Source organism: Mastigoproctus giganteus, chromosome 4 (assembly GCF_048544385.1).
Source record: "Mastigoproctus giganteus isolate SK-2022 chromosome 4, ASM4854438v1, whole genome shotgun sequence".
Taxonomy (NCBI): domain Eukaryota; kingdom Metazoa; phylum Arthropoda; class Arachnida; order Uropygi; family Thelyphonidae; genus Mastigoproctus; species Mastigoproctus giganteus.
Genome location: NC_143578.1, coordinates 186,335,611 through 186,361,981, shown reverse-complemented (window position 1 = coordinate 186,361,981; position 26,371 = coordinate 186,335,611). Strand labels below are relative to the sequence as shown.

The window sequence follows — 26,371 nt, the reverse complement described above, 5'->3', positions numbered from 1 at the left end:
TGGAATCCAACAAGTGCACATTCTGCAAAAATCCCATTTTCTTATAAACTAAGTTATGGTTCACAGGATTTGAACAAATATTAATGTGCAGTGCTACAACAGAACCATCCTGAATTATCTACTGATTTTCTTGAATCATGCTTTCTGCTTCTCAGTGTGTTAAGAGTGATAACATGGTCAGTGTGTTCAGTTTGACTAGAGGTTATTCAAATTCTAGAGATCATTTCTTTAAATTTCTGCAACCATTTATAGACCCTATTTTTAGACAAGCCCGTGTCATCATAAAACCATGAGAGTTCAATGATTTGTCATTTTCAGCTGCAAATATCAGTCAACATCTAGTAACTCAGTCTTGTATGATACAAAACGTATCATTATTATGACACTATAATATAATGAGTTTGTGTACGCAACCAGACCGTCTTTCACACATGCATTGCAGAAAGTAAACTCTTCCAACATAACTGGAAAAATAAATTCTGACTTGAGTACACGCTAGAGAAAATAACTGTTTTCATTTTATTAATCCTCATATTTAATCACTAAAATAGGTAAAATACACATCAAGCTTAACTACTTGCTTACAAAGTAAAAATAACTGAAGGAAGCAACAGAAGTACCTTTTGCAGCAGACATCATAGTGGAGGCAAGAACACACTGCTGAACTTCAATATGACCAAGGGTAAACCATCGTGGATAACGACTAAGAACCACAGGATTTAAAGCAGGATTGTTACTTGTCTCCTCTATCTCTTCTTGATCTTCCAATATTGGCAACCTTAAAAAAAAAATTAAAGCAAAATTAAAATGACGGTGCTTAAAAACAGAAAAATTTCTGCCCTTCTATCGATGACTGGGCATAATAAATAAATGCTTATTATAGTCCAAAATAAAATATCTCAAATCACAGCTGCACAGCATATCAAATGTTTTTGATAATTTTTTTTTAGAAAAATATCATTCTTTCCCAATAAAACAAATGCAATTAGTACCAGAATTTACAGCTATTAGTGCTTCAGGCATTTTAAGTGCACATAAAAAAAAAAGATAAGAAAGTGGTATATTAAGAACTCCTGGTAAGGAATGAAAAGAAGTGCAACAGGAAAATGTGACAATTTTATATATATATATATTTTTTTTTTTACAATGAGGCATCAGCAATTAAGTGTTAGCAGCAGCTAATAATGATCAAAATCAGAACATCAATTATCAGGACTTCAACGAAACAAACTTTTAAAAAATACAGGATTTCATTCAGGAGGAACAGATTTAGTGTGATTATTGGTGGGAACAATAATCAAACTAAATGTAAGAGAGAAGTTTAAAAGTTCTATTACTTAGATGAAATATTAGCATTAGTAGAGGCATATGATGCAAGAAAGCAAGCTTATGCAGCATTAGCCAAAAAAAAAAAAAAAAAAAAAATACACTTCCACTTCACCCCTCCATTCGTTCGAATATGGATTAATGAAGATCATCCTACTTCTAAATCTTGGGTAAATACAACAGTAACAACAAAAACTAGCCATTTCCTTTCTGATTTGAAAAATATCTTGCCAATACTGGAACAAGGTAGAGTGGTAATGATGGACCACGCATCACACCACAGACAATTCACAGTGTAAACAAATCAATTTTAACTGGTTATGTGAAAAAAAATTTACATTTGATGATAGTATCAAAGTCAAACTTATGACATTAGCTTAACTTTAACAGAAAGACTGCCACCATACTACAGCAACCTGGACCAAACAGAGTTTGTAGTGAGACACAACAAATGCTTCAAGCTACAGGACTAGTTAATACAAAAACTAGCCATTTCCTTTCTGATTTGAAAAATATCTTGCCAATACTGGAACAAGGTAGAGTGGTAATGATGGACCACGCATCACACCACAGACAATTCACAGTGTAAACAAATCAATTTTAACTGGTTATGTGAAAAAAAATTTACATTTGATGATAGTATCAAAGTCAAACTTATGACATTAGCTTAACTTTAACAGAAAGACTGCCACCATACTACAGCAACCTGGACCAAACAGAGTTTGTAGTGAGACACAACAAATGCTTCAAGCTACAGGACTAGTTAATACTTGTTAGTGCAGAAGTGACAGCTGGATGGGTTCAATAATAACATGGTAGACAAGCTGATTATAAATAGAAGTGAAGTAAAAACTACTAGCAATGAAGAGACTGTGTCCTGATACCGATTTAGACATGAAAGGCATTCATCCCCAGCTTGATAATAAATTGTCACTAACATAAGTAAATGATGTGTCTGTATATATATACTGATGAGCCAAAACATTATGATCAGCGAGTTGTTATGCAAATCGAAGCAACTGCGGCACATGCGCAGGTTGGGACATGGTAGAAAAAAACACCTGATGCTGTGCTCCGCTAATCACTGTTACTCTTGTTCTTCAGATGGGAAAGGCAGCAGACTTAAGCGAGTTTGACAAAGACCAAATTGTAATGGCCAGACATATTGGGTCAGAGCATATCCGAAATGGCATGGCTGGTGGGATGCTCACAGTCAGCCGTGGTTAGTAGCCAGTGAAAGTGGTCCGAGGAGTAAAAACCCACGAACCACCAGTGAGGTGTTGGATGACCATGGCTCATCAATGCTCGAGGTGGGCGAAGGCTCTCCCGGGTGGTATGTGGCAACAGAAAGGTGACTGTGGTGCAACTTACCAGTATTGGAATGCTGGTGACGGGAGTAATGTGTCACAACACACAGTACATTGAACCCTGCTGAAAATGGGGCTGCATAGCCCTAAGCCACTCCAAGTGCCCATGCTAATCATGGTTCACTGGCAACAGTGCCTACAATGGGCACGCAAGCATCGAAACTGGACCTTGAGTGATTGGAAGAAGGTCGGCTGGTCCGAAGAATCGTGTTTCCTGTTGCACCATGTGGACGGCTGGGTACGTGTGCATCATTTACCTGGGGAAGTGATGGTGCCTGGATGCACCGTGGACGAAAACAAGCCGGTGGTGGCAGTGTCATGCTGGGATACCCTGGGTCCAGTCATCCATGTGTTGGGCACTCTGATGTTTACCACCTACCCAAACATCATTACTGACCAGGTACACCTGTTCATGGCAATGGTCTTCTCCCCCGGCGGTGCCGTCTTTCAGCAGGATAATGCGCCATGCCACACCGCCCGCCCGGATTGTTCGAGATTGGTTCATGAAACATGAGGAAGACTTCCAGGTATTGCCCTGGCCTCCAAATTCCCCAGACATCAATTCCATTGAGCATCTGTGGTTTGTGTTGGAACAGCAACTCTGATCCGGGGCATCTCAACCATGGAACTTACAGAAGTTAAAGGATATGCTTATTACGTGTTGGTACCACAAGACACATTTAGAAATCTTGTAGCATCCATGCTTCACTGGGTACGAGCTGTTTTGGCTGCATGTGGAAGACCAACATCATATTAGGTAGGTGGTCATTGTGTTTTGGCTCATCTTGGTATGTATGAGTGTGAGCATGATAGATCAGTGGCTTTCAAAGTGTGTTCTGCAGAACCCTGTGTATATCCAAAGTTATCTCAATGTTTCTGCAAATGTTTTGTTATTGGCTTTTTTAAAATTTAATTTCTGTAAAAGTAATTTTTATTAAATATATATTGGGATTCTGTGAAAAAACTAAGTTTGCAAAAGAGTTCTGCTGCTGAAAAATTGTTGAAAAACATCATGACAGATTATATATATCATAAATCATGGTGCCTCCGTAGCCAGGTGGGCAGGAGCAGCAGTGCGTAGCACACGCTTCCTGATTAGACTGGGGTTCGAGCCCATGACCACCAAATACAGATGCGGAAGGTCAGGAAATGACCACTGCATATCCTCAGACTGGATAAAGGGTGAGGGTTGGTGTCAGGAAGGGCATCCGGCCGTAAAAATTTCATGCCAAAACAGCTGATCTCATATAATAATGGGAAAAAGGCGAGGACAAAAAAAAAAAAAAATATATATATATATCATAAATCATATTACAGTTTTTTATATTATATAATCTATTATACAGATGTATCAACATTTGTTTTTGAAGAACAGAATAATACTGGGAATCCTTTAAACAGATTTTCCACCTAGAAGTAACAGCTTAGTTTTGTTCTAATGGTACTTTCATTTCATCAGTGCTGAAGACTCATTTACTCTGTTGATATACATTTCTCCTATTAGATTATTGACTGCTAGAGTTGTCATATGCTTTTTATACCAGGTCTTCCCAAAATGTCACTTGTAAATGACTGATGGTTTTGCAAAGTTTTTGTTTCCTGTATACCTGAATTCTGTAATGACCACTGGATATCTGTTAAAGTGGAGCTACTTCAAAGACACCACTCTAAGCAATGTGCAAATTTACAATGTTATTTTCTAAAACTAAATTTTGTAGACCGCAGTTTAACTTGGTAGTGGTTGCATGGGACCTGACAGGTACCACTATAAAATACTGCTTGCAAATTAATTGTTGGTTCAAAGTTAATGGCCAAAACTTGCAGTATCTTCAGTATAAATGGAGTTTTACTTCAGCAGTTTTAGAAGTGAATAGTCATTGTTTACTCATGTATATGCTGAAAACAGCTGTGCGTAGCATGATCATTTCTGTTAAAATTCTTGCATGGATGCTGCTCCATTTTTTAAATTTTCAAGTGATTAATAGTATGTAGCGTGTATGTGTGCATACACGCTACATACTATTAATCACTATATATAAATACATGCAAAATATAAGAAAATGCAGAAATTTAAAAAAAAAAAAAGAAAAACTATAGTATTAAAAAAGCATAATGATTAGCAGACATTCTCTCGCACAAAGCAATAGAAACAAATATCATTAAAATATATTGCTTTAGTAAGGTGACTACAGGGGTCTCAGATGGTTTTTAAATTCTGTACAGTGGGATGAACTGATGATGTTACCAAGTTGAATTCTAAATGGGAAGCCTTCAGGGACTTAACCTTGGAGGCTACCAGGCTTTTCATTCCAACTAAAAAACACTGTTCAGGCCTAAATGGAAGTCAGATGAATTAATGAGGCTCATGGCAGGGAAGAAAAATGTATGGTATGCGTATAAATTATCAGGTGACACAGAAGCCTATGGCAGATATAAGCTTGTCTGTAATCAAGTCACAAAGGAGGTTAGGCAAGCACAGGCAGATTACGAGAAATCTTTGGCAAAGGATGCAAAGAAAAACAGCAAAGAGATCTTTACTTATGTAACCTCTAGAAGAAAAGGAATAAATCAGATTGGACCACTTAACATAGATGGGCTGGCTATTGATGATCATGCTCAGGTAGTTGATAAACTGAATAAATATTTTGCATCTACATTCACACACGAGGAGTTATTCAATGAGGGGAATGCCAGAAGTTTATCAAACTCTAACAGGGAGCTAAGTGATTTTGTAATAACTGAGAGCAAAGTGGAGGAGAAATTGTTGAAGTTAAACATAAGGAAGGCACCTGGGGTGGATGGGATCTATTCAGTTATATTAAAGGAGGCAGCAAAGGAAGTAAGCAAACCCTTAGCCATAATTATGAGAGCTTTCTTGGACTCAGGGGAGGTCCCCATGGACTGGAGGTGTGCAAATGTATCACCAATTCACAAAGGGGATTCAAAATGTGACACAAGTAACTACAGACCTGTTAGTTTAACTTGTGTTCCGGGGAAAATAATGGAATCACTGGTTAAAGAAGCATTGCAGGATCATCTATACAAGACTGCAGTAATAGTTAAGACAGCATGGGTTTGTTAAAGGGAGGTCTTGTCTGACCAATTTGATTGGATACTATGATGTGGTCACAAAGGAACTGAATGTCAAAAGTAATTTTGATACTGTTGCACATGGAAAACTGCTGTACAAATTGGAGAGGTATGGCATTAAGGGTAAGTTGCTACACTGGATAAAGGGATGGTTGAGTGGAAGACGACAGAGAGTGGTAACCAATGGACACTGCTCTTCATGGACAAATGTTATTAGTGGAGTTCCCCAGGGTTCGGTGCTGGGCCAATTGTTGTTTTGTTTATTCATCAATGATATTGATAAAGGTATATCAGGATTAATGTCCAAGTTTGCAGATGATACAAAGGTTGGCAGGGTTTTTAACGACAGTAAAGACAGTATGCTACTCCAACTGGATCTAGACAAGTTGGGCAAATGGGCTGAGAAGTGGTAACTGAAGTTTAACACTGACAAATGCAAAGTACAGCATATGGGCAGCAATAACCCAAGAGAAGCGTACCAACTATGTGGTACTACACTTAGGGAAGTGTAAAGTGAAAAAGACCTGGGAGTAATTGTGCAATCAAATATGAAGTTCGCTGAGCAGTGCAGACGGGCTGCCAGGGCACGTCATGGAGTCTTGTCAATGATATATAGGAATTTTGCTAGAAGGGACAGGGAGGTGATTATTCTGTTGTACAAGGCAATAGTCAGGCCATACCTAGAGTACTGTGTATAGGTCTGGAGGCCTCATTTTAGGAAGGACGTAGAGTTGCTAGAACGAGTACAAAGAAGGGCAACAAGACTGGTGAGAGGAACAAATGGGTGCTCTTACCAAGGAAGACTTAAGCTCTGAAAATTGCAGCACCTGGAGAGTAGGCACCTGTGAGGTGATCTGATTGAGGGGTATAAGGCCTTGAATGGGTTGAGCAAGCTGAATGTTGATGGGATTATTAAGATTGCTCAGATTAAGAACGTGAGGGGGCATAGATTCAAATTGAGGAAAGACAGTTGTGGAATAGATGTGCGGAAATTTGCCTTTAGCCAGCGAGTGGTTGATTGGTGGACCAGACTTCCATCTTTTGTTGTGGAAGTTGATAGTCTAAATAAATTTAAGGCTGAGCTGGACAGGCATTTGGAACGAATGGATTGGTGAATTGTTATTGTTATTTGGTTTTTTTTTAGGAGCATTAGCAACTAAGGCCATATTGCTCCAGGGATATGCGATGGTCATTCCCTGACCTTTCCGCATCCTCCGTATTTGGTGGGCATGGGCTCGAACCCCCGGTCTAATCAAGAAGCGTATGCTACGCACTGCTGCTCCTGCCCACCTGGCTACCGAGGCGCCTGGAGGGGTGAAATGGGAGGGGTTGTTTTGTGTTTTTTTTGGCTGATGCTGCCTAAGCTTGCTTTCTTGCATCATATGCCTCTACTAATGCCAGTGCTAAATATTGTTGTCATTGTAAGGTTTCAGACACATAAGTGACTTATACCATATTTTGCTGTTGTGTATTGTATCTGCACAATTGTGTACAGATCATCTAATCTGCATGTTGTGCAGACTGAAAAACCCAAAATAACTTGTGGGGAAAAGCCCACTCCTCCACCCGAGGAGCACTCACTGAAAAAGCTTTTAGACATTCTTCCATCGATGATGGGACTTGAAATCAAATCTCCCCAAACAAACAAAGAAAGAAACAAACAAACAGGTGAGAAGTGGAAAAACCCACAATACTCTAACGACACTATGCTGCAATAATGGAGATAATGTAAAAAACAGAAGAGCAAAGTAAACAGTAGAGAAAAAAATTCAGAAAATTATATAACAGACAGGAATTACTTACCAAACAGGAATTAATTTAAAAACGACCACTATAAGATGGCTCTATTTAAAATATATGAAGTATTACTCTGATTCAATGATAAACCAAGCTGTATAATTACTGTGTTGGATTAAAGAAATAATACAGCAAACATTATAGCAGAGATTAGAACCATAGATTGAAAATTTTAGAAAACCATAACATAGATTGAAAATTTTAGAAAATTTAAAACATATATATATATATATGTAAAATAATAGCCTCAACATGGCCAAGCTGAACACTTGAGTGTTTTTGATTTAATCAGATTGCATTTAGTCTAAATATATGTGACTTGGGGAGGATAACACTAGATAACAAATTTTCAAAAAGGTTCTGTTTATATGTATTTCTTGATGTTTCTTTATGATTTTAGGTATGCTGATTCCAAATATGACCTTAAGTTTTGCAAAGCATCAATGGGTTCATCCAGAAATGAGAGAAAAGTAAATATACAAAATATTATATCAGATTTATTTAATTTCTGTACAGAATAGAGCTTTTCTGAAAATAAACAGCGAGCTAAAAAAAAATAATCACAGATTAAAAAGTAGAAATCCTTTCCAAGTTAATAAAAAAAAAAAAAAAAAAAAATCCATAAAAATGTACATTTTGAATGTTTTTGTGATCAGTGTGGTCCTTGGTACATCCCAAAACCAAGCACTTGATATAATCATTCATCACTGCTTCATTCCACTCTCTTTGGTACCTCTTGCCAATTTTACTGTATGTCTTGATGGCATTTCTCCCAATACTCTTTGTTAACATTGTGCAGATTTGGTCCAAAAAAAAAAAAAAAAAATCCAGGTGAGAGTGCAAGTAATAGCACTTGATTGACGTTACCAAAAAGCCAGACACTACAAGGTGAAATGGTTGCCAGACATTTGCCTACCTTTCACTTTTGAATCAGACCAGTCAGGCAGTTTTGAAACATTACAAATGTTACCTTGGGGATCCAGTGTATTAACAACTTTTTTTGACCAATCCCAACTTGATACGGAATGATGGAAGCAAGATTTTGTTTCTTGGAGTCAAGAAACAGTTATGGAAAACCATTTTCTTCTCTTGTAGTGCTAATCTACTTGCTCTGCTGTTCCAGAGGCACAGCAGAGAAAGCAGGGGGATCTTACAAACCAATGGAAGTGCAACATTTTGAAGTCTCCACTGACATCCAATTTATACTGGTCATACTTGATCTTTCTAATACATACGTCACATTTCAATGGTTATCTGAGAGAGAGAGAGAGAGAGAGAGAGAGAGAGAGAGAGAGAGAGAGAAAGAGAGAGAGAAAGAGAGAGGGGGGGGCATGTATTCCACTGTGAAGCAACAGAGCTTTCAAATTTTTACTTGAACTGTCTACATAAAGACACCACTTTTCTGGATTTTGACCTATACCAATTTCTTCGTAGGGGTAATCATCTGCAACAGTGCAAAAACGAGAATAACTGCGTGTCTTTTTCTGTATTCTGGAAGTCTTGCAGCTGGGATACAGTGGATTCTACTCTTTTAAATTGACATGTTAGAGTTCTACATTACATTTGGTTAGACCCAAGTCCTTCACTAAGTCATTCAATTCTTGCTGATTAGGGAAATGTGTTGCTTTACTTGACTAGGTTTCTGAGATGTAATCACAATTATACTATTCACCAGCTTCAGCATCCAATTCTGAAGAATCTTCTCTGGAAGAGGGAATGGAAAATGTCAGGTCTTCATTGTGTGGCACCATTGCAATAGAGGAGGGTATGTTGGAATATACTACAGCTTTCTTTTAGATCCAGAGACTTTTTAAACTTTGCTATATTCACCACACAAAAGTAGTAATCATCACGATAGTTTGTGAGATCTTTCCATATTTGAGGAATACAACTATGAAACCATTCTTCTGATATATATATATAAACAAGACAACACATGGAAAAATCCTTTTACATGATTAGAGGTCTTTCAAACATCAATATAACAGCTCCAACTTACTTACAGTCGGCAATAACTTGACACAGTTCTGGTATTCTGATTTCACAAATCAAAATCCATTGCACACTTGTTAACTAATGTATCTTCGAGTTCCCTTTATTATAAGACTAGCATGAAGAGTAATTTGGGAAATCCTCCAGGCTAATAGATGATGAGAAATCAAACTATCATCTCTTCTGATTATTAGGTTGATGGTCAAATAATGTGTCTGAATTTTATGCATGGTCACATGCATAAAATTCAGTTTTAGATTTCAGCAGGCACTACATAAAAAGTTGTTGACTGAAGCTATATGTTATGGAGACAATAACGTTGCTGGAACGTAAAACCCTGGAAATCGTTGAAAAACCAGGGTTCCACATAATCCACTGATGCAGAGTCAATGTCCAGGTGGCTCGAAGCTATTCTGAGGGATAAAGGAGGTACTACCTGCTATCAGGTCATGCAGCAAATAAACTTGGCCACTCAGTATATATCGAGGAGTAATAATTAAATATTTGAACAGTTTACATTAAATACAGAAACAACTGCAAACAATCAGGGTTCCATATTTTTTTGAGGTGAAATATCAGGCACAGGATAAAAAACTGTAGGGCATAGAAAGAATATTTATTTTGTTAGCTATATGTTGCAGCAAGTGATAGGACAAAAATAGAATACTCATCTTAAGTGAGTATTCGGTTACTTGCTTGCCTCTCGTCCTCTCTACTTCTAACAACTGATACTATACTGTTTGGTTAAAAAAAAAAATAAAATAAAAAAAAAAAAATAATAATAAAATAATAAATAAATAAAAAAAAAAAAAATATGTGTGCATGTATGTACATAACAGTTTGTCTTTAACAAGGGTTATAAGAAACTGAACATATTAACCTCATGGCTCTCAATCCAACACTGAAGGCGAGATCAGAATCATATGGCAGAAGAGCAGTAAAGAGGTATTTAGCAAAAGTGTGCATTGGGACACTTTCGGGATGAATGCCACTTCCAAGACCGCTGAACGGACCACCTAGAAATCAATTGCACAAAATTATTATTTTATTTAATGAATATATTTAATTTAAAATGCCAAGTGACATACAGCTAAAAGGAAGACTCGGACTTTTTTATTACCTCAATGTATAAAAACTGAATAATATTTATCAACAGCCCAACGAAAATTTCAAACTCAGTTATAGCAAGGATGCACACCTGTGTGTGTGTGTGTGTGTGTGTGTGTGTGTGTGTGTGTGTGTGTGTGTGTGTGTGTGTGTGTAGTTAATAATGAGGAAAACACTTGTTTTCCCCATTATTAACTTCGTTATTTATATAAGTATTCAATCCATTTTTGTGCAAACAAAGGATACAAGACTAATAATTGCTTCATGGATAAATAATTGAAAAAGGACCGAAAACACCACAATCACAAAAATAGTATGCACAAGATTAAAATCTTTACAGCTAAAAGTTTGAAAATATCAAAAATTACAAGCAGGAATTTTGATAATAGAATTTCATGAATTCAAACAATTATGGATTTCTTTTTAATGAACAGAATTAGAAACAAATAAGTATATCAGATCCATGCATGTACACTTTAATAGGAAGGAGAGCCCTCTTCTAAGCCAAACATGGGGCAAAAATAAATAAAAGAGAGGAAAGGTAAAGAATAGTTCTGATTTGTATTACGCTACAAAGAATAGTTCTGATTTGTATTACGCTACAGTACTCACTGCTCTTCTGAAAAAAATATGAAAGTACAAGGAATGTGCATGATGCCTCAGAAGTGGTAGGCCAACCAATCAGTGACGAGACAGATGGGGAAATATGCAACTCCTCAAGAAAGAATTCACAATATGAGTTATAATTAAAACGATGCATTAAAACTACCTTGGTAGTAAAAATGATGTGTGTTCATTACCCATGCATAATTAAACTCCTTCATACTCTTAGGCATTTAGCCAAGAAATATCTTTTAGATTAAACCATCATTATGGAATCTCTCATATTGTGGAGTTATACTTCATAAGCAGTGCAGACAGTCTGCAAGAGTAGCTCATGGTGTCTTGTCCATGATATACAGGAATTTTTCTAGCAGGGATAAGGAGGTGATTATCCCTTCTATAAAGCAATGGTCAGGCTGCACCTTGAGTATTGTATGCAGGTCTGGATGCCCCATTTTAGGAAGGATGTAGAGCTATTGGAACGAGTACAGAGAAGGGCAACAAGATTAGTGAATGGAATAAAGGCTTAAGATTTGCAAATTATAGTGTCTGGTGACTAGGCACCTGCAAGGTGATTTGATTGAGGTGTATAAGGCCTTGAATTGTTTGAGCAAGCTCAATGCTGATAGGATTCTTCCTCTTGACCAGTTTAATCGCCTGAGGGGACATAAATTCAAATCGAGGAAAAACAGTTGTAGAATAGATGTGCGGAAATTTGTCTTTAGCCAGCATGTGGTTGATTGTTGGAACAAACTTCCATCTGTCATTGTAGAAGTTGACAGCTTAAATAAATTCAAGGCAGAACTAGACAAACATTTGGAGCGAATGGATGGGTGAAATGGGAAGGGTTTTTTTTTTTGGCTGCTGCTGTATAAGCTTGCTTTCTTGCATCATATGCCTCTACTAATGCTAATAACTGGGTTGTCACTATTGCAACAACAGGGTACCTGCCCACCCGCCGATGAGAAGCCAATAAGCTTTGAATTGGTGCCATCTGGGTGGTGGTATCTGCCGAGAATAAGTAACGTTAGTCTTCTCCATAAGTGAAGCGTTACTTGTTCGAGGTAGTGCAATACCATGGAAACTCATTGTGAAGGTATTCACAATATGAATATATGAAAGTATGAGATATAATTAAAACGATGCATTAAAACTCCTTGTTCCAGAAATTGTTTCAACTTTTAAGTATTTGCAGTGCCAGGGGTGTCACCTGACAGGTGGATATATTCTACAGAGGATGGTTTTAAAAGTAATGAAGCAAATTTTAAGGCTTTCATATGTAAGAACAAATCTACTCAATCTGAAACTGAATTTAGGAAAACTGGATGATTAGAGATGTTAGATAAAAAAATCTAGGCTCACAGTTAATGTTGTCCACAGACAATGCTCATTTCAGCCTTCAGAATGATAGTGTAAAATCCACAATTGCCATTATGTTGAAACTCCTTCCTATGATGAAAAAGTTACTGCATGGTGTGGCTTTATATACTGATTTTTGACTGGTCCACATTTTTTTAAGGAAGAAGCTAATGTAGTACTCAAAACTGTTACATTAACTGGGGATGATATATCATGTTGTTGTCTGGCATCATTTTGCCTAAGTTAAGTGAATTCATCATCATCATCATCATCAGCCATTTTCAATCCACTGCAGGATGAAGGCCTCTCCAGCAACTTTCTAGTTCTTCTGTTTTGTGCAATGGATATCCATTTACTACCCACGAACTCATGAATTTCATCTGTCTACCTCCATCGTTGTCTTCCAGGTTTTCTTCGAGCCCCTCTTGGGTACCATTCAGTTATTTTCTTAGTCCATCTGTCATCATGTCGTTGAGCTATGTGTCCTGCCCAAGACCATTTTAGTTCTTTAGTTTTGATAAGAGTGTCCTTTACTTGAGTTTGCTGCCTAATCCACATGTTCCTCTTCTTATCTAGCAGCCTGATTCCTAATATAATTTGTTCCATTCTTTGCTGTGTAGTTTCTGCTTTTCTTCCATTCTTTTGGGGAGTGCCCTAGTTTCACTTCCATAAGTCATGGTGGGAAGTATACATTGGTTCATTATTTTACATTTCAGACAAATTGGGGCATTTCCTGAATGCTATCCATCCAAAATTTATTCTTCACTTGATTTCTGGCATTTATCATTATTATGACTTGCCTCAGATAATTATATGAATCCACCTTTTCAATCAATGCTCCTTTAATGATTATATCCCTTTCTGTGGCATACTTGTTCATAATTACTTTTGTTTTAGCCATATTCATCTTTAGTCCGAAATCCTTACTAATTCTCCATAACTGAATTAAGATTTTCCTCTAATTCTTTGGGATCATGGCTTATGATCACAATGTCATCTGCATATTGTAAATAGTTTAGGTACTCTCCATTCACATTGACTCTTTCTGCAATCAGTCTAATCTTCTGAATACCATCACAATATGGACCTGGCAGCCTATGTGTCGTTAAATTCAACGACAACAACAATTTCCTGAATGCTTCCTCAAGGGCAGCAGTAAACAACTTCGGAGATATAGTGTCTCCTTGTCAAACTCCTTTCTCAATTTTAAATTGCTACTGTCTTTGTCTAGTCTAATAAAGGAGGTAGCGTTCTCATATATTTTCTTCAAAATCATAATATATGGGGTATCTATGCCTTGTCTTTCCAGTACCTGGAAAGTCAAATGCCTTTTCATAATCCACAAATGCCAGGCATAATGGTGTTTTATATTCATTTGCTTTCTCCATTAGCTGTGATATTACATGAAGGTGGTCCATAGTTGAGAATCCTATCCTAAAGACAGCTTGCTCTTTTGGTTGATTCTCATCAAGTATTCTTTGTAATCTGTTAGTAGTGACACCCTTGTGAACAACTTATAGATGTGGGATAACAAGCTAATTCACTTATCAGGCTAATTAGCTATCCTCTACAGAACCATATTCCTGCAAAACGGAATTCTACCTCATTTCCATTTGTGGATAACTAGTCTTCTCAAGAGTACATTCAACAATAATCTTAATGGCCAAATTTTGATGTAAAATGACTTTTGTAAAGCTCTGATTTCAATTGCAGCAACTTTTGGCTATGGGATATTTGAAAGAACATTTTCACAGACACCAGCCTTTGAATTTATTAGAAATTAAGCATACAATTAGAAAAGATGTTTTTACTATTGATCCACAGTACTTTAAATGACTATAATTTTATTTCTCAGTGAGTCTTAATAATTGAAAATGAAAGTGGCCATATCAAACACTTTGAGCGAATCTATGGGTACTTTACTCCAAATATATATTTTGCAATATTTTGTATTCCATTGAGGTAATAAATAAATATGTATAAAAAATTTCAGTCCATCATGAAAAGTTATTTTATGTGCATCCATACACATGAAGGTAATTCAAAAATTAAAAAGTTTACATTATGTTTGCTCAAGAGCAGCATTTTTGAACAAAATACTTAAGAAAGCTGTAAAACAAGAAGTTTAAATCACAAAACCTGATACTTTTAATTATAAGTTGCATACATAAGTTAAACAAAGTCAAAGTATGCATTATTTTGATCCTGACCTTCAAGAAGTAGCATAGCTTGCTTCCTTAATACAGCTACTAAAGTGCCATCTAAGTCGATGTCTTGAAGTTTCATGATAAGCTGGTCCTCTTGCTTACATGCCTTTTCTTGTGCATAGAGGCCTGGTGGCATTATCCTTTGTTGGCCTAACCCTATAAGTGCAGCTTCTACAGCTAATGACAGGAATGTTTCACTGCGATCTCTGCTTCCAGGAACTACCACGTGTTGATAATGAGGACGCTCTCGAGGAGGGGCGCTTCCATCTTCAACAGTACTTGTAGTCATGAAGTCTAGCATAAAAAAAAAAAAAAATTATTTTTTTATTTTTTGGTTCTTAAATGCCAAAAGAGCAAATAACAGCACCCAATAGAAGAGCTACTGTTTTCCATGGGCAGAGTTTAAAGATTAATTTGGCATGCAAATGTTTCATTCAGAATAATAACATGATACAGAAACATTATTAATTTATTATTTTTTAAGACAAAATAAAGTGAAAAAAAAAAAAAAGAAGAAGAATATCCTTTTTTGGGAATTTTTTTATTTTTATTTTATTTGTTATATATCCATAGCATTAATTTTATTGCAATTTTTAATTTCATAACTTTCTCGTTCATTAGAAAAATGGATATTCTGATATGCAAATAGCAATTCTTGTCTTATGACGTTGAAAAAAATTCAATAGTTTAGAACAAAATTTCTTCATAATGAAATTTTTGTGGTGATTTAGGGAATTTTTTTATAGAGGGCCTAACCGTACTTTCTTTTTATTATAGAACGAAGCAATAAGAGTGGCTTTTAAATCAGCTAGTCTAATATAATCCGGCGCAATATGGTCATAGCAGCCCTTGCGCCAATAAATCCCACTCCAACAACAACAACTAATATAATCCACTGTTAATGATTCTGCTCAATGATCAAATCTATCAACCTGCAGGCAGTTATAATAATGCTAATTTTTTTCCTGAAAATTATCATCACTACTTTGTATTTTTCCATTATTCATTCTAATCTACTTTGTTTAGATATTGCTATCTAATACCAATTGAATAATATTATTTATTTATAAGTTATTTCTTACTGGCATAAGCAAACAGAGGATGAAACATAACGTGAGCAATAACAATGAAATAATGACTGATAAAGTAAATACATGATCCACACCACGGGCATCCACACTTTTTGGTTTAAAACAAACAAAATGCTGAAGGTTATGGGCAGCATGAGTTCATGAAGGTTGCGGGTTGCCAGAATCACCATTTCTGAATTCTTCGGTGATCGGGAGTAGCTGCTGGAGTTGTTCTCAGTTGCCATGTACAGCTTGATGTCATCCATGTACACAGGTGGGAGAGGGTGTACAGGCTTTTCCTTCCTTCTTTGAGGGTATATCCATACTTGCTGTTGTTGAGCATGGTGGATGGATAGAGGGTTGAGTGCTAGACAGAATCACAGTGGGCTCAAGGCATCTCCCTGAATGATTCCCCTCCCGATGGGGATCAGTCTCATTGTGATATTCTCAACCTTGATGGTAGTACTCCATTTTGCCATGACTACGTCTTGGAAGTTTGCCACTGTTGGATTGACTTTGTTGATCATCAGTGTCTCTGTTAGCCAGGCATGAATTCAAAGGACTTGTGGTAATCAATGTAGGTTGTGTACAGGTTGTGGTGCTTCTTGTAGGCTTGCTCTATAACTGTAGCATAAATGGTCAATTTCTCCTCGCATACTTTGCTCATCCACCTTGTATCCCTTCTGCTGTTCAGTCATGATGTTCTGGCTCTCCAAGTGGTCTGATGTCTTCTTAGTTATGTAGCTTGTCAGGATCTTGTACATCGTTGGGAGACAGGTGATCGGGTCTATATTTCACCAGGTTTCTTGTATCTTGGCCATCAAGTATGTGATTCTTGAGTTAGAAACTCTGGGTGACATCATCCAGGTGAACTGCTCTATTAGGTGCTTGTGTGTGCAAGTGATAATAATAATAATAATAATAATAATAATAATAATAATAATAATACCAGTAGTTGTGGATATCTATTCCTGGGGTTTGCTAGCTGTGGGACTTTCTGATCAACTGCTATACTTCTTCCTCCTGAATCTATCATTCTATCATCTTATGTACATTCTCAGTTTTCTCCTGTTCAAGTTCTATTCAGAGGGCTTGGTTGTTATGTCTTACTTCACTGCTCCTTATGTTGCCCTAGAACTTTGATTGTCTTCTGCTTGGGTGGTCCATTGTCATCTTTCCATTCTTGTCTGATACTCCTGTAGATCAAATATTCGTTTTTTTATTTTTCCCTGGGAGCTTTTTTTGTATCGGTGTAGTCTCTTGCCAAGTGTGAAGAGGTTGTGATTTAGTGTGTCTAAGTATTCTCCTATTCTCTGAATTTTGGACTCATGTTTGCTGTGGATGTTGTCTCTCTCTTGAGAATGCTCTTCACTTTTCCAATATTACCCCGTTGATATTAGGTCAATTGGGCTATCTTGACTCTTACTTCTTCTTTCCTAAGCAGGCAGTTCCTTATTTTTTCGTTTTGTTTGGTCTCTCATCTGTTGATCCTAGTGGCTGTTAGGGCAGCATAGTATACAGCTGTCTGGATGGCCACCAGCGTTGCACTGTTGTTGTTGAGGTAATCTGGTAGTTTTTGATGATTGAAGTGGCATGTGATTTGCTAGAAGATTCTATTAGGCTCTGCTTCAGTATGGTGTGGGTCTTTGGGGGGTTTATTCCCTTAAATTCTGTTAGGCCTTCTTCCACTGGTCTTCTATTCTTGATATCACGACCTCATCCATTTCCACTGGGTTGAATTTCTTCTTGCAGACATGGAACCTCATTCGTTCCATGTTCTCCATATTCTTTGTTCTTTGTAGTTGGTCACTCATATCCTGTTTGATTTTTTCCAACATTGAAGGAGCTATCAGGTTTTTTGTGACAATGGTTGTTCTCTATTCTGCTATTCGCTTTTCGGTAACATGGACATCCAGAAATTGTCCCAACCACTTGATATGTAGTCTCATCCTATACATTGTCATATCAATCTCTAGCTTCATTACTTTGTAGTATGATGACTGTTGGGTTTTTCTTCCTTCCTGGGTGTTCACTAGTGCAGTTGCACAGGAAGCACTTCCAGTTGATTGGGCTAGATGACCTTGCCCATCCTTTGTGACAGCACCACTTGCTCAACTGTCTTCCCTGGAAGACAGCCTCTGACTTTTCAGACCAACCTTTCTGCCGAAGGCCTGAATGCAAGTGACTTTATCCTGTGCCACACTCAATGAAGTACATTCATTACTTCTTTTTGACATCATCATCCATCTAAGGAGGTAGACCATTTTAGCTTTGGCTTGTGTCCAGTGGTGGTGTTAGTTCTTTGGAGTGACACCAGATGGTGCCACTCTCTGCCTAAGCCACCACTTAAACCTTGGGGGAGGTAGATCTGCCTAAGCAGACAGACTTTCTCAATTTTTTTTAAATATTATTATGCCAGTCTTCCAGTGTGATGGACAAGCTTTCGCTCCAGCCAACATGGGACTCGAACACAGGTCCACAAGGCTGGTAGTCTGGTATTGTAACCACTGTGCATTATTATTATTATTACATGGTTGTAATAATACTGTTAAATACTGAGATGGACATATGAAATACTGCAAAAAGCAATATAGAGGTCAAATATTCCTAGAATTGACCCTTTTGAAATTCAGTATGATACTACATTGACACACTAGCTTTAAGTGTTAGAGGATAACACTTCATTTACCTTTCCACTAGAGCTGCCATGTAGGTAACTCTTATGGAATACCAATTTCAGCAGAACTGACTATGTGGCTGTGGGCTACATAATATGAAGAAAGGGCTGGCTGCATATGGCCCATGAGTTAGATATGCCTTAATATGAAAAAAAAAAAAAACAAAACAAACACTCACCATAGAAATGATCATATGGCTTGGTATCAGGAACTAATGAAGACTCAGCAAGAGTATCAAAAAGCGATCCAATAGGGTCTAAAGGATGCCCTATCCATCCTTCTGTATTATAGTGGATGGGATTATTTGTAATCCCTGAACTAGAACAAGGTGCCACTGAAAAGGGGAAAAAAAAAAAAAAAAATGCTAGTTATAATTAACACTCACTTTTGTAAAGATAAAGCCATATTTGCAATGGTATCTGTCTAAGAGATTTCAATGAAAAAAAATAAATAAATAAAAAAAACTAATTATACTCCATCTTTTTAATAAATATTTAGAAAGGGCATAGTTGTCAACTTTTGGCTTTCAAAAAAATGGAGATTGGGTAATTGAAAACAAGATATTTTTCAGAAAAAGCAGTTTGTTTGTTTTTAAGTCCACACTACACTAAACATTAAATTTCATTGACTACATACACATTTCATATTAAAATACAAATACAGGATTGTTTACCAGTACAGTATGTTTTTGAACATTAATTTACCTAGGATTTTTCTATACATGGCTTTCTGTATGGATTTTTCTGTTAGACCAACTTTTTTTTTTGATTTCATCAAAACTACTGTTGCAGACTTTGCCCTTGTCAGAAACTTTCTTTTTTTTTTTTTTATGAAAACCTCAAACATGAGAGGTATTAGAAACTATAGTACTTAGTACCGTGCTTTGGTTGGAGATTGAGAAGACGAAACAAGATATTTGTTGAAATTAGACTTGAACTTCTGTAGACTGTAATTTTCAGGAAATACGTACGAAGAAAGGTTGTTCCACAAAACGGCAGTTGAATGAATAAACGAGGAAGATGAAAAGTTGGTTCTGTGAGTTTGAAGTTGGACAGTAAATGGATGTTGGCTGGTGGCGGCACGTGTTCGGACTGTTTTGAAAGAGAGAGTGGAAAATTATAGAAGCCAATTCAGAAGAACAGTGCCCATGGAAGTATCTGTAGAAAAGGCATGCAGAAGAAATAGTATGTCTATGAGACAGAGAGTGGAGAGACTCTGTTAGAGATGAGTCATAAATTAATCTAACTGCCCTCTTCTGAATGGAATCTAGAAGCCTGAGAAAGGTTTTGGGAGCACCACCCCAGATGTGGAAACCACATTCCATGGTAGGGAGGACTTGCGATTTGTATAGAGTGAAAAGCTGTTTGGAAGAAAACTAACGCCGAGAGCGAAAGGGAAAACCAAGTTTTTTAGATGCAAAGGAAGCAATATTTGTAATGTGCTTGTGCCAAGAGAGAGAGATTAGAAGTCAGGATAATCCCCAAAAGAGATATATCATCTTGACTAGAAATCAGAGTGTCACCAAAGATAAGCATAGGAGCAGAAGAATCCTTTTTGCGAGATATAAGACAAGACTGAGTTTTACAAGAGGATTGAAATCAACTAAGTTGTCTTTGCCCCACTAAAGAGTTACCTGGAGATTGGCATTTAAGGAATTGGTAGCGGATATTCGAGAAGTTGAAACTAATTGAGCAGGGCAAGGTTTCTCAAAATGGAAAGTGGAATGCAATGTGCTATCATCGGCAAAACTATGGATAGGATTTCCAGTCAATGGAAGAAGGTCATTAATATACAAGAGGAAAAGAGTGGGGGCAAGCACTGAACCTTGGGGGACACCAGCATTAGTGGCGACGTTAGAAGATAGAGAGCCATCTACCCTCACCCTCAGTGAGCGATCAGAGAGAAAACTGGATAACCAATTACCAAAAACAGTTGGCAAATCATAAGAAGGAAGCAAACCATTAGAAGACCTTTATGCCAAACACGATCGAAAGCCTTTGAGATGTCAAGAGCAACTGCTTGTGTTTCACCAAACTTTTCCATTAAATTTGTCCATAAATGGGTAACATAAGCCAGAATTATCCAGTGGATCAACACTGATAGAATCCATACTGCCGATCACTGATCAGACAGAAGATTTCTAGGTAGTTTAAGAGTTGGTGGTTAATTGATTTCTCCATTACTTTAAGAAAGAGTAGAAGTAATTGCAATTCAATGATAACTGGATGGGACGGATTTGTCACCCTTTTTAGGAACTGGCTGGATATGAGCAAATTTTCGAGCAGAAGTTAAAACACCTATGTAATAAGAAAGTGAAAAAAGTGGCAAAGAACAGGAGTAAGTTCGGGAGTACAGGCTTTGAGAACAAGTGGAGAAATACCATCAGAACCTGGAGCTTTCTTAGCATCAAGATTCATCAAAATCCTTCTGGCATCCTTTTGACGGAAGACCACAGGAGGCATTGAATGGAGCATGTTGGGAATGGTGGGAGGTGTTTTACCAAGATCATTAATATATGAGTTGGAAAAAAAATGGGAAATGTATTTGTTTTTTATATCAGTGAAGGGGAAACACATTTCACCATAATAACGTAAAAACCAACACAATTCCAGCTATCGATATAATCACAAATGCAATTAGATGGAGTGTCTTAGCTGAAGTGACAACAGAACCATGTGGTTTTGACAGTGGTGGGAGCTTCTTGCCAATAGCTTTGGCAAGAAGCAAGTTTTCTACTCTTAGCCTGTTCAAAATCTAGTTTGGAATGATTAATAACTGCTTTACAATTGTAGGCAGAAAATGAAACTGAAGAATTGGAAACAAGCCAATTATGATATGCAACATTGCTTTCTTGAACAGCCTTAGCACATTTATTGGAAAACCTAGGATTAGATAAATGATGAAATTTTAAAGTGGAGTGTAGAATAAAGGATTCCTTTCCTACAAGAATAATTTCACTGACACGATCTGAGCAAACGTTGATATCAGAAGTTTTGAAACAGTAGTCTGACCAAGGAAAAAAAGAAAAGAAATCTTGCAGGTCATCCCATTTTGCATTCTTGTAATGCCAAACAACATGAGGTTGGGAATAGCCATGAGATAAAGGTTCCTCTATTGGTGAAGAGACAATCACCAAGTTGTGATCTGGGGCGCCTAAAGGACCACTCACTTCAACCGTGTACTTACAAGGGTTGTTTGTGAGAAAAAGATGAAGCGTGTTGCCGTATGGTTAGGATTGTCCGGTATTCTTGTAGGTAAATGAACAATCTGTGCAAGGTCATTAGTAATTACAAAAGCCTCAGCATCTCGACCAGCTGGGTCGGTGTGGCTAAAAAACGGAAAACAGCCGTAGTTGTGAACATTAAAATCACCAAGGAAAATTACTTCACTGTTAGGAAAGTTGGACTGAAGAAAGCTAAGTTGCAAAGACAGGAAGTCAAAGAGTTCCAAGTGAGTAGTGGAGTTGAGAGAAAGGTAGAGACAACAGATGAATTTGACAGAATGAGGTAGAGAGATTTTAAGCCAGAGAAGATCGAAAAGAGGAGATTCCAAATTACTAAGTCTCTGACAGGGAATATCAGAATGGACATATGCGCAAGTACCACCTTTGAGGGGAAAGGAATCATACAGCGGATAACTTGGGCAACTGAGATGAGCAGTAGTCGAATAAACCAATAACTGAGATCCTGTCAGAAAAAAAGTACATGGGGTTTGGCAGACTGCAAGTGGAAATGGACATCATTGAGATCAGAATTGAGACCACATATATTTGTGAAATGAACTAGGAAGTGTTTGGGAGGTTTAGATCTTTTTGCAGATAAGCTTACTCTATTAGTTTGACAATTCATTGTTTATTCAATAGTAAGAAAAATTTGGGGGTGTATGAAGTAATGAAATTTTTGGATAGGGCATCACATGGTAAGAATACACCCAGATCCTTGACATAACGTGGCCTCGACAATGCCCGCCGCATAAACACTACTCGGACTCCCTACAGTCACTACCTGTCAGAGTAGAGGTAGCAAGATTATACACTAACTGATCCGGAAGACTCCTAAAGAGTTACCAATAGGTTTGGTCTGGCGTACTAACTAGCGGCCAGCCTGCGAACACCGTTTTAGAGCTGTACCTTCGAAATGTAAGGAAGATTGGATCACGCTATGATGTCCATCAAAACCTCCAAAGTCATCAGTCATACTGCATAATGGAAGAGATGGGAAGGGTTGACCGGAACTTAGCTCTGGAGACTAAACATAGTTTCCACCACTCAAGCCTCCAATAAGAAAAGTGGTGGTATTGCACCGGTTGATGAGAGTCATCTACCACCTAGTATTGTCTGGTAACGCAGAGGGGTGCCATTCCTCCATTTGGTGTGGGCGCCACACCTTGACCCCTGCTTACATTGGTTCACACGTGGGTGGTCACCCACAGTGTCCTTGTGCATGGGGGTTATACCCAGGATTAATAACAGTCCCACCATCTTGAAGGTGCAAGCAGAGGATTTGGCTGTCACAGACCATCCGGAAATGGGTCTACTTGACTTGAGTGGCATCCGAATATCAGTTCCACCAGCGGTTTAGACTCCCATGTAGCAAGTACAGCTTGTCTGGCATATCTGAGAGAATGTATGTGACAACCTCATGGATTAACTTGAGGACAAGGAACTTGACTCAATGTTTCGTTATAACGACCCCTCTAACTAGACTTGACTGGCAAAAGCATTTAGAAAGCCAAAGCTTCACCCAAAGATCTGAACCCAATAGTTTTTCACTTGGTTGAATATTCTGTTACACTCAGCATTACCATGAGCATTTGTTAAAATGCCAAGTACAACTTGGGATAATTTGTTATATTTCAAGCTTCCTCGTGCACTTGTTACCTCCCTAAAGCTAGTAGTATATATATTAATTCCTTTTTTCACAATAGCTTCTAGTAGGGTCAAATCTATTGCTTCAACATTTTCCCTATCTTTTCTCCCACCTTTTTATTATTATAATTTTAATTTTTTTTTTTTTTTTGTGAAATATGATTCACTTCAATTTATTCAATTTGTTATGAAATTTAACAAGATGCAAGTAGTATAAAAATTGAAACACTTAAATGTATAGACTTTGAAGTAAAAATAATTTAATTCTATTATTCTGTTTAATTCTATTTCAGTATTTTACTGATATATTTTTACAATATTCGGAATATTCTGTATTTTGAAGAGCGATACTACTGTTAAATAATTTATTTTTACTTTTTACAATGGCAAATTAAAGTATAATGGACAAGTGGAATTTATAAATTACAAAGCCAATAGAGTAATAATTACATATCAGAGGTGGGGCAGCAAAAAAAAAAAAAAAAATGATAACTGCAATTTTCATGCACAGAAATTGCAAATTCGTCTAGAACTGTGGCTTGCAAATATCAAGAAACTTAAAGAATATAACTGTTCAGAGAGAATACCTAAAGATACAGGAACAGATGACAACAAATAAATAATGCACAGCTGGTTTTTATGAATTCATAAAATACATAAAGTGATAATAAGACTGTACTTGAGATTTAACCACAGATATTTGGTATTAATGAAGATGATGATAAAATAAAGAGTTAAAATACAACAGTTTAATAATTTAAAGGAGATTAAATGCCATTATGAAAACATCAAGCTTTTATGACTTGACTGTTTTACATTTCTCCTTGTTATTCCTTGAATGTTATATCTGATATGGATAAGGTCATGTGTTTTCTATTTTGCAAGGTGAAAAAAAAAAAAAAAAAAAAAAATTGAATTTTTCCATGGGTAAAACTCTAATACTTCATCACGAAACTAACTTAGTATTGAAACAAAAAATAGCTAGTCTCATTGGTTATCACCGCTCATTACTTTGAGTTGTTTGTATAAGTACTCTACTTAAAAAATGTATAAAAAAGACCTTAATGCCTAACTTATAAGTTTCCCAAATATGCAAATAGTGTTCTCAACCAGTATGGTTGCATCTCTGCAAAAAAAACACAGCTAGGTGACAACTGACAAGCTCCCAACGCAACGTTTCCCCCTTCCTACATTTCTGAAAAAAGATTTTGTTTTTTGATTCTGCATGTGGTGTAACACCAATGCCTGATCTTTTACTAATGGAATGCAATACCTATTGAATGAGATTTTTATTTATTTTTTTTTTAAATTTTCAAAATTTTAAAAATGTTGCATTTATTAAATATTAATTTCAAGGAAACAAGTTTATACAGCATCAGCCAAAAAACAAAAACTAACCACATCATCTGTCTATCCCTTCTAAATTTGTCTAATTTTTTCTTAAATTTATTCAAACCACCAACTCCCACAATGCAGATGAAATTTTATTCCTACGATCATTTATTCGCTGGCTGAAAGCAAATTTTCACACATATCCTGCAACTTTTCTTATGTTTCATTATGTGTTTGTCTGAGAAAGAGTAAAGGTGCCATCAGCATTTAATTCATTCAATCTGTTAAACACCTCAGGAAAGTCTCTCTAAAGTGCCCGGACATTACTCTTTTTGTGACCAATGTTGTTGCTCTTCCCTGTACCTACAGATCCACATCTTTCCTAAAATGAGGCTTCCAGCTCTGTATAGAGTTCAAGATGTGTCCTAACCATTGCCTTATACTGTACATGGGATAGTCACCTCCTTGTTCCTGCTGGAAAAATTTCTATATATAACTAACAGAACCAAATGAGCTGTCCTAGCAGCTTGTCTGCACTGCTTGAGAACTTTACATCAGAGTGTACAATAACTGCCAGGTCTTTTTGATTCTCCACTACACCTTGAATGTGGTGCCACTCAATTGATATGTCATTCTGGGATTACTGCTATCCATATACACTACCTTATATCTATCAATGCCAAATCTTAACTGCCACTCCTCAGCCCATTGCCTAATTTCACTAGCCAACAAAAAAAAAAAAAAAAAAAAAAAATCCACACCCTGGTGCAAAAATTGCAAATTCTAAGATATATTGAAATTTCAGTAACTTAATGAATGGTCAATTTCAAATACACAATAATACATATGCTTTCTTAAAAAATGAGTCGTATTCATTTTAAAATACTTTAATGAAATAACAACAAATCATAACCTTAGAAATTTTCGCCACTTTTTCTTATAATCCATTTAGCTTTCCTTCTTAAGAAAACAGGAGTAATCTGCCATCATAGTAATGTCCCAGTGACCCTGGTTTGCTTTTCCATCATGGATATGTCCTAATGAAAGCGTTCCCCTTGCTCATAAACTTACATCTCCCAAATTCTATGGGGGGAAAAAAACTGATATGGGAATGAACAATGTGAATTTTCAAAGGCATTGAGCAGCCCATATCTTTATAATACTGCAGTAAAGTTGATACCAGAGAATCGTAAATACAGTATCTTTCTTTCTTACAAGATAACCATGCACAACTGCTTTAAATCACCAAGCTGCTAGCTCAGTATCCTGTAGCTTTTTTTTCAAATATATCATATTGATATCCCATAAGTTTAAAAGTAGTTCTGCAAAATGCTGGCATGGAGACTACCAGGCAAAATCCGATTGGGGTGTTTAAGGCTTTGAATGGATTAATATGCTCAGTGCTGATGGAATCATTCCTCTTGCTAAGGCAAAACACAAGGGAGGCATAAATTCAAACTAAAGAAGGATGGTTGCAGAGTAGATTTGCAGAAATCTGCCTTCAGCTTGTGAGTCATCGATTGTTGAAAGATACTTACTTCTGGTGTTGTAGAGGTGAATAGATGAATAGTTTGTT

The 26,371-nt window shown here is 36.9% G+C and overlaps 1 protein-coding gene across 1 annotated transcript in view; it reads right to left on the bottom strand.

Moving 5' to 3' along the window:
• Positions 1-26,371, bottom strand: part of LOC150087255 (zinc finger SWIM domain-containing protein 5-like) — a 452,587-nt gene that overhangs the window by 45,851 nt on the left and 380,365 nt on the right. Inside the window, exons 10-13 of the mRNA XM_090372423.1 lie at positions 18,775-18,930; positions 14,852-15,142; positions 10,453-10,588; positions 621-778 (exon numbers count right to left, since the gene is read on the bottom strand). Coding sequence (XP_090228549.1) covers positions 621-778; positions 10,453-10,588; positions 14,852-15,142; positions 18,775-18,930 — 741 coding nt within the window. The remainder of the gene's footprint in view (positions 1-620; positions 779-10,452; positions 10,589-14,851; positions 15,143-18,774; positions 18,931-26,371) is intronic.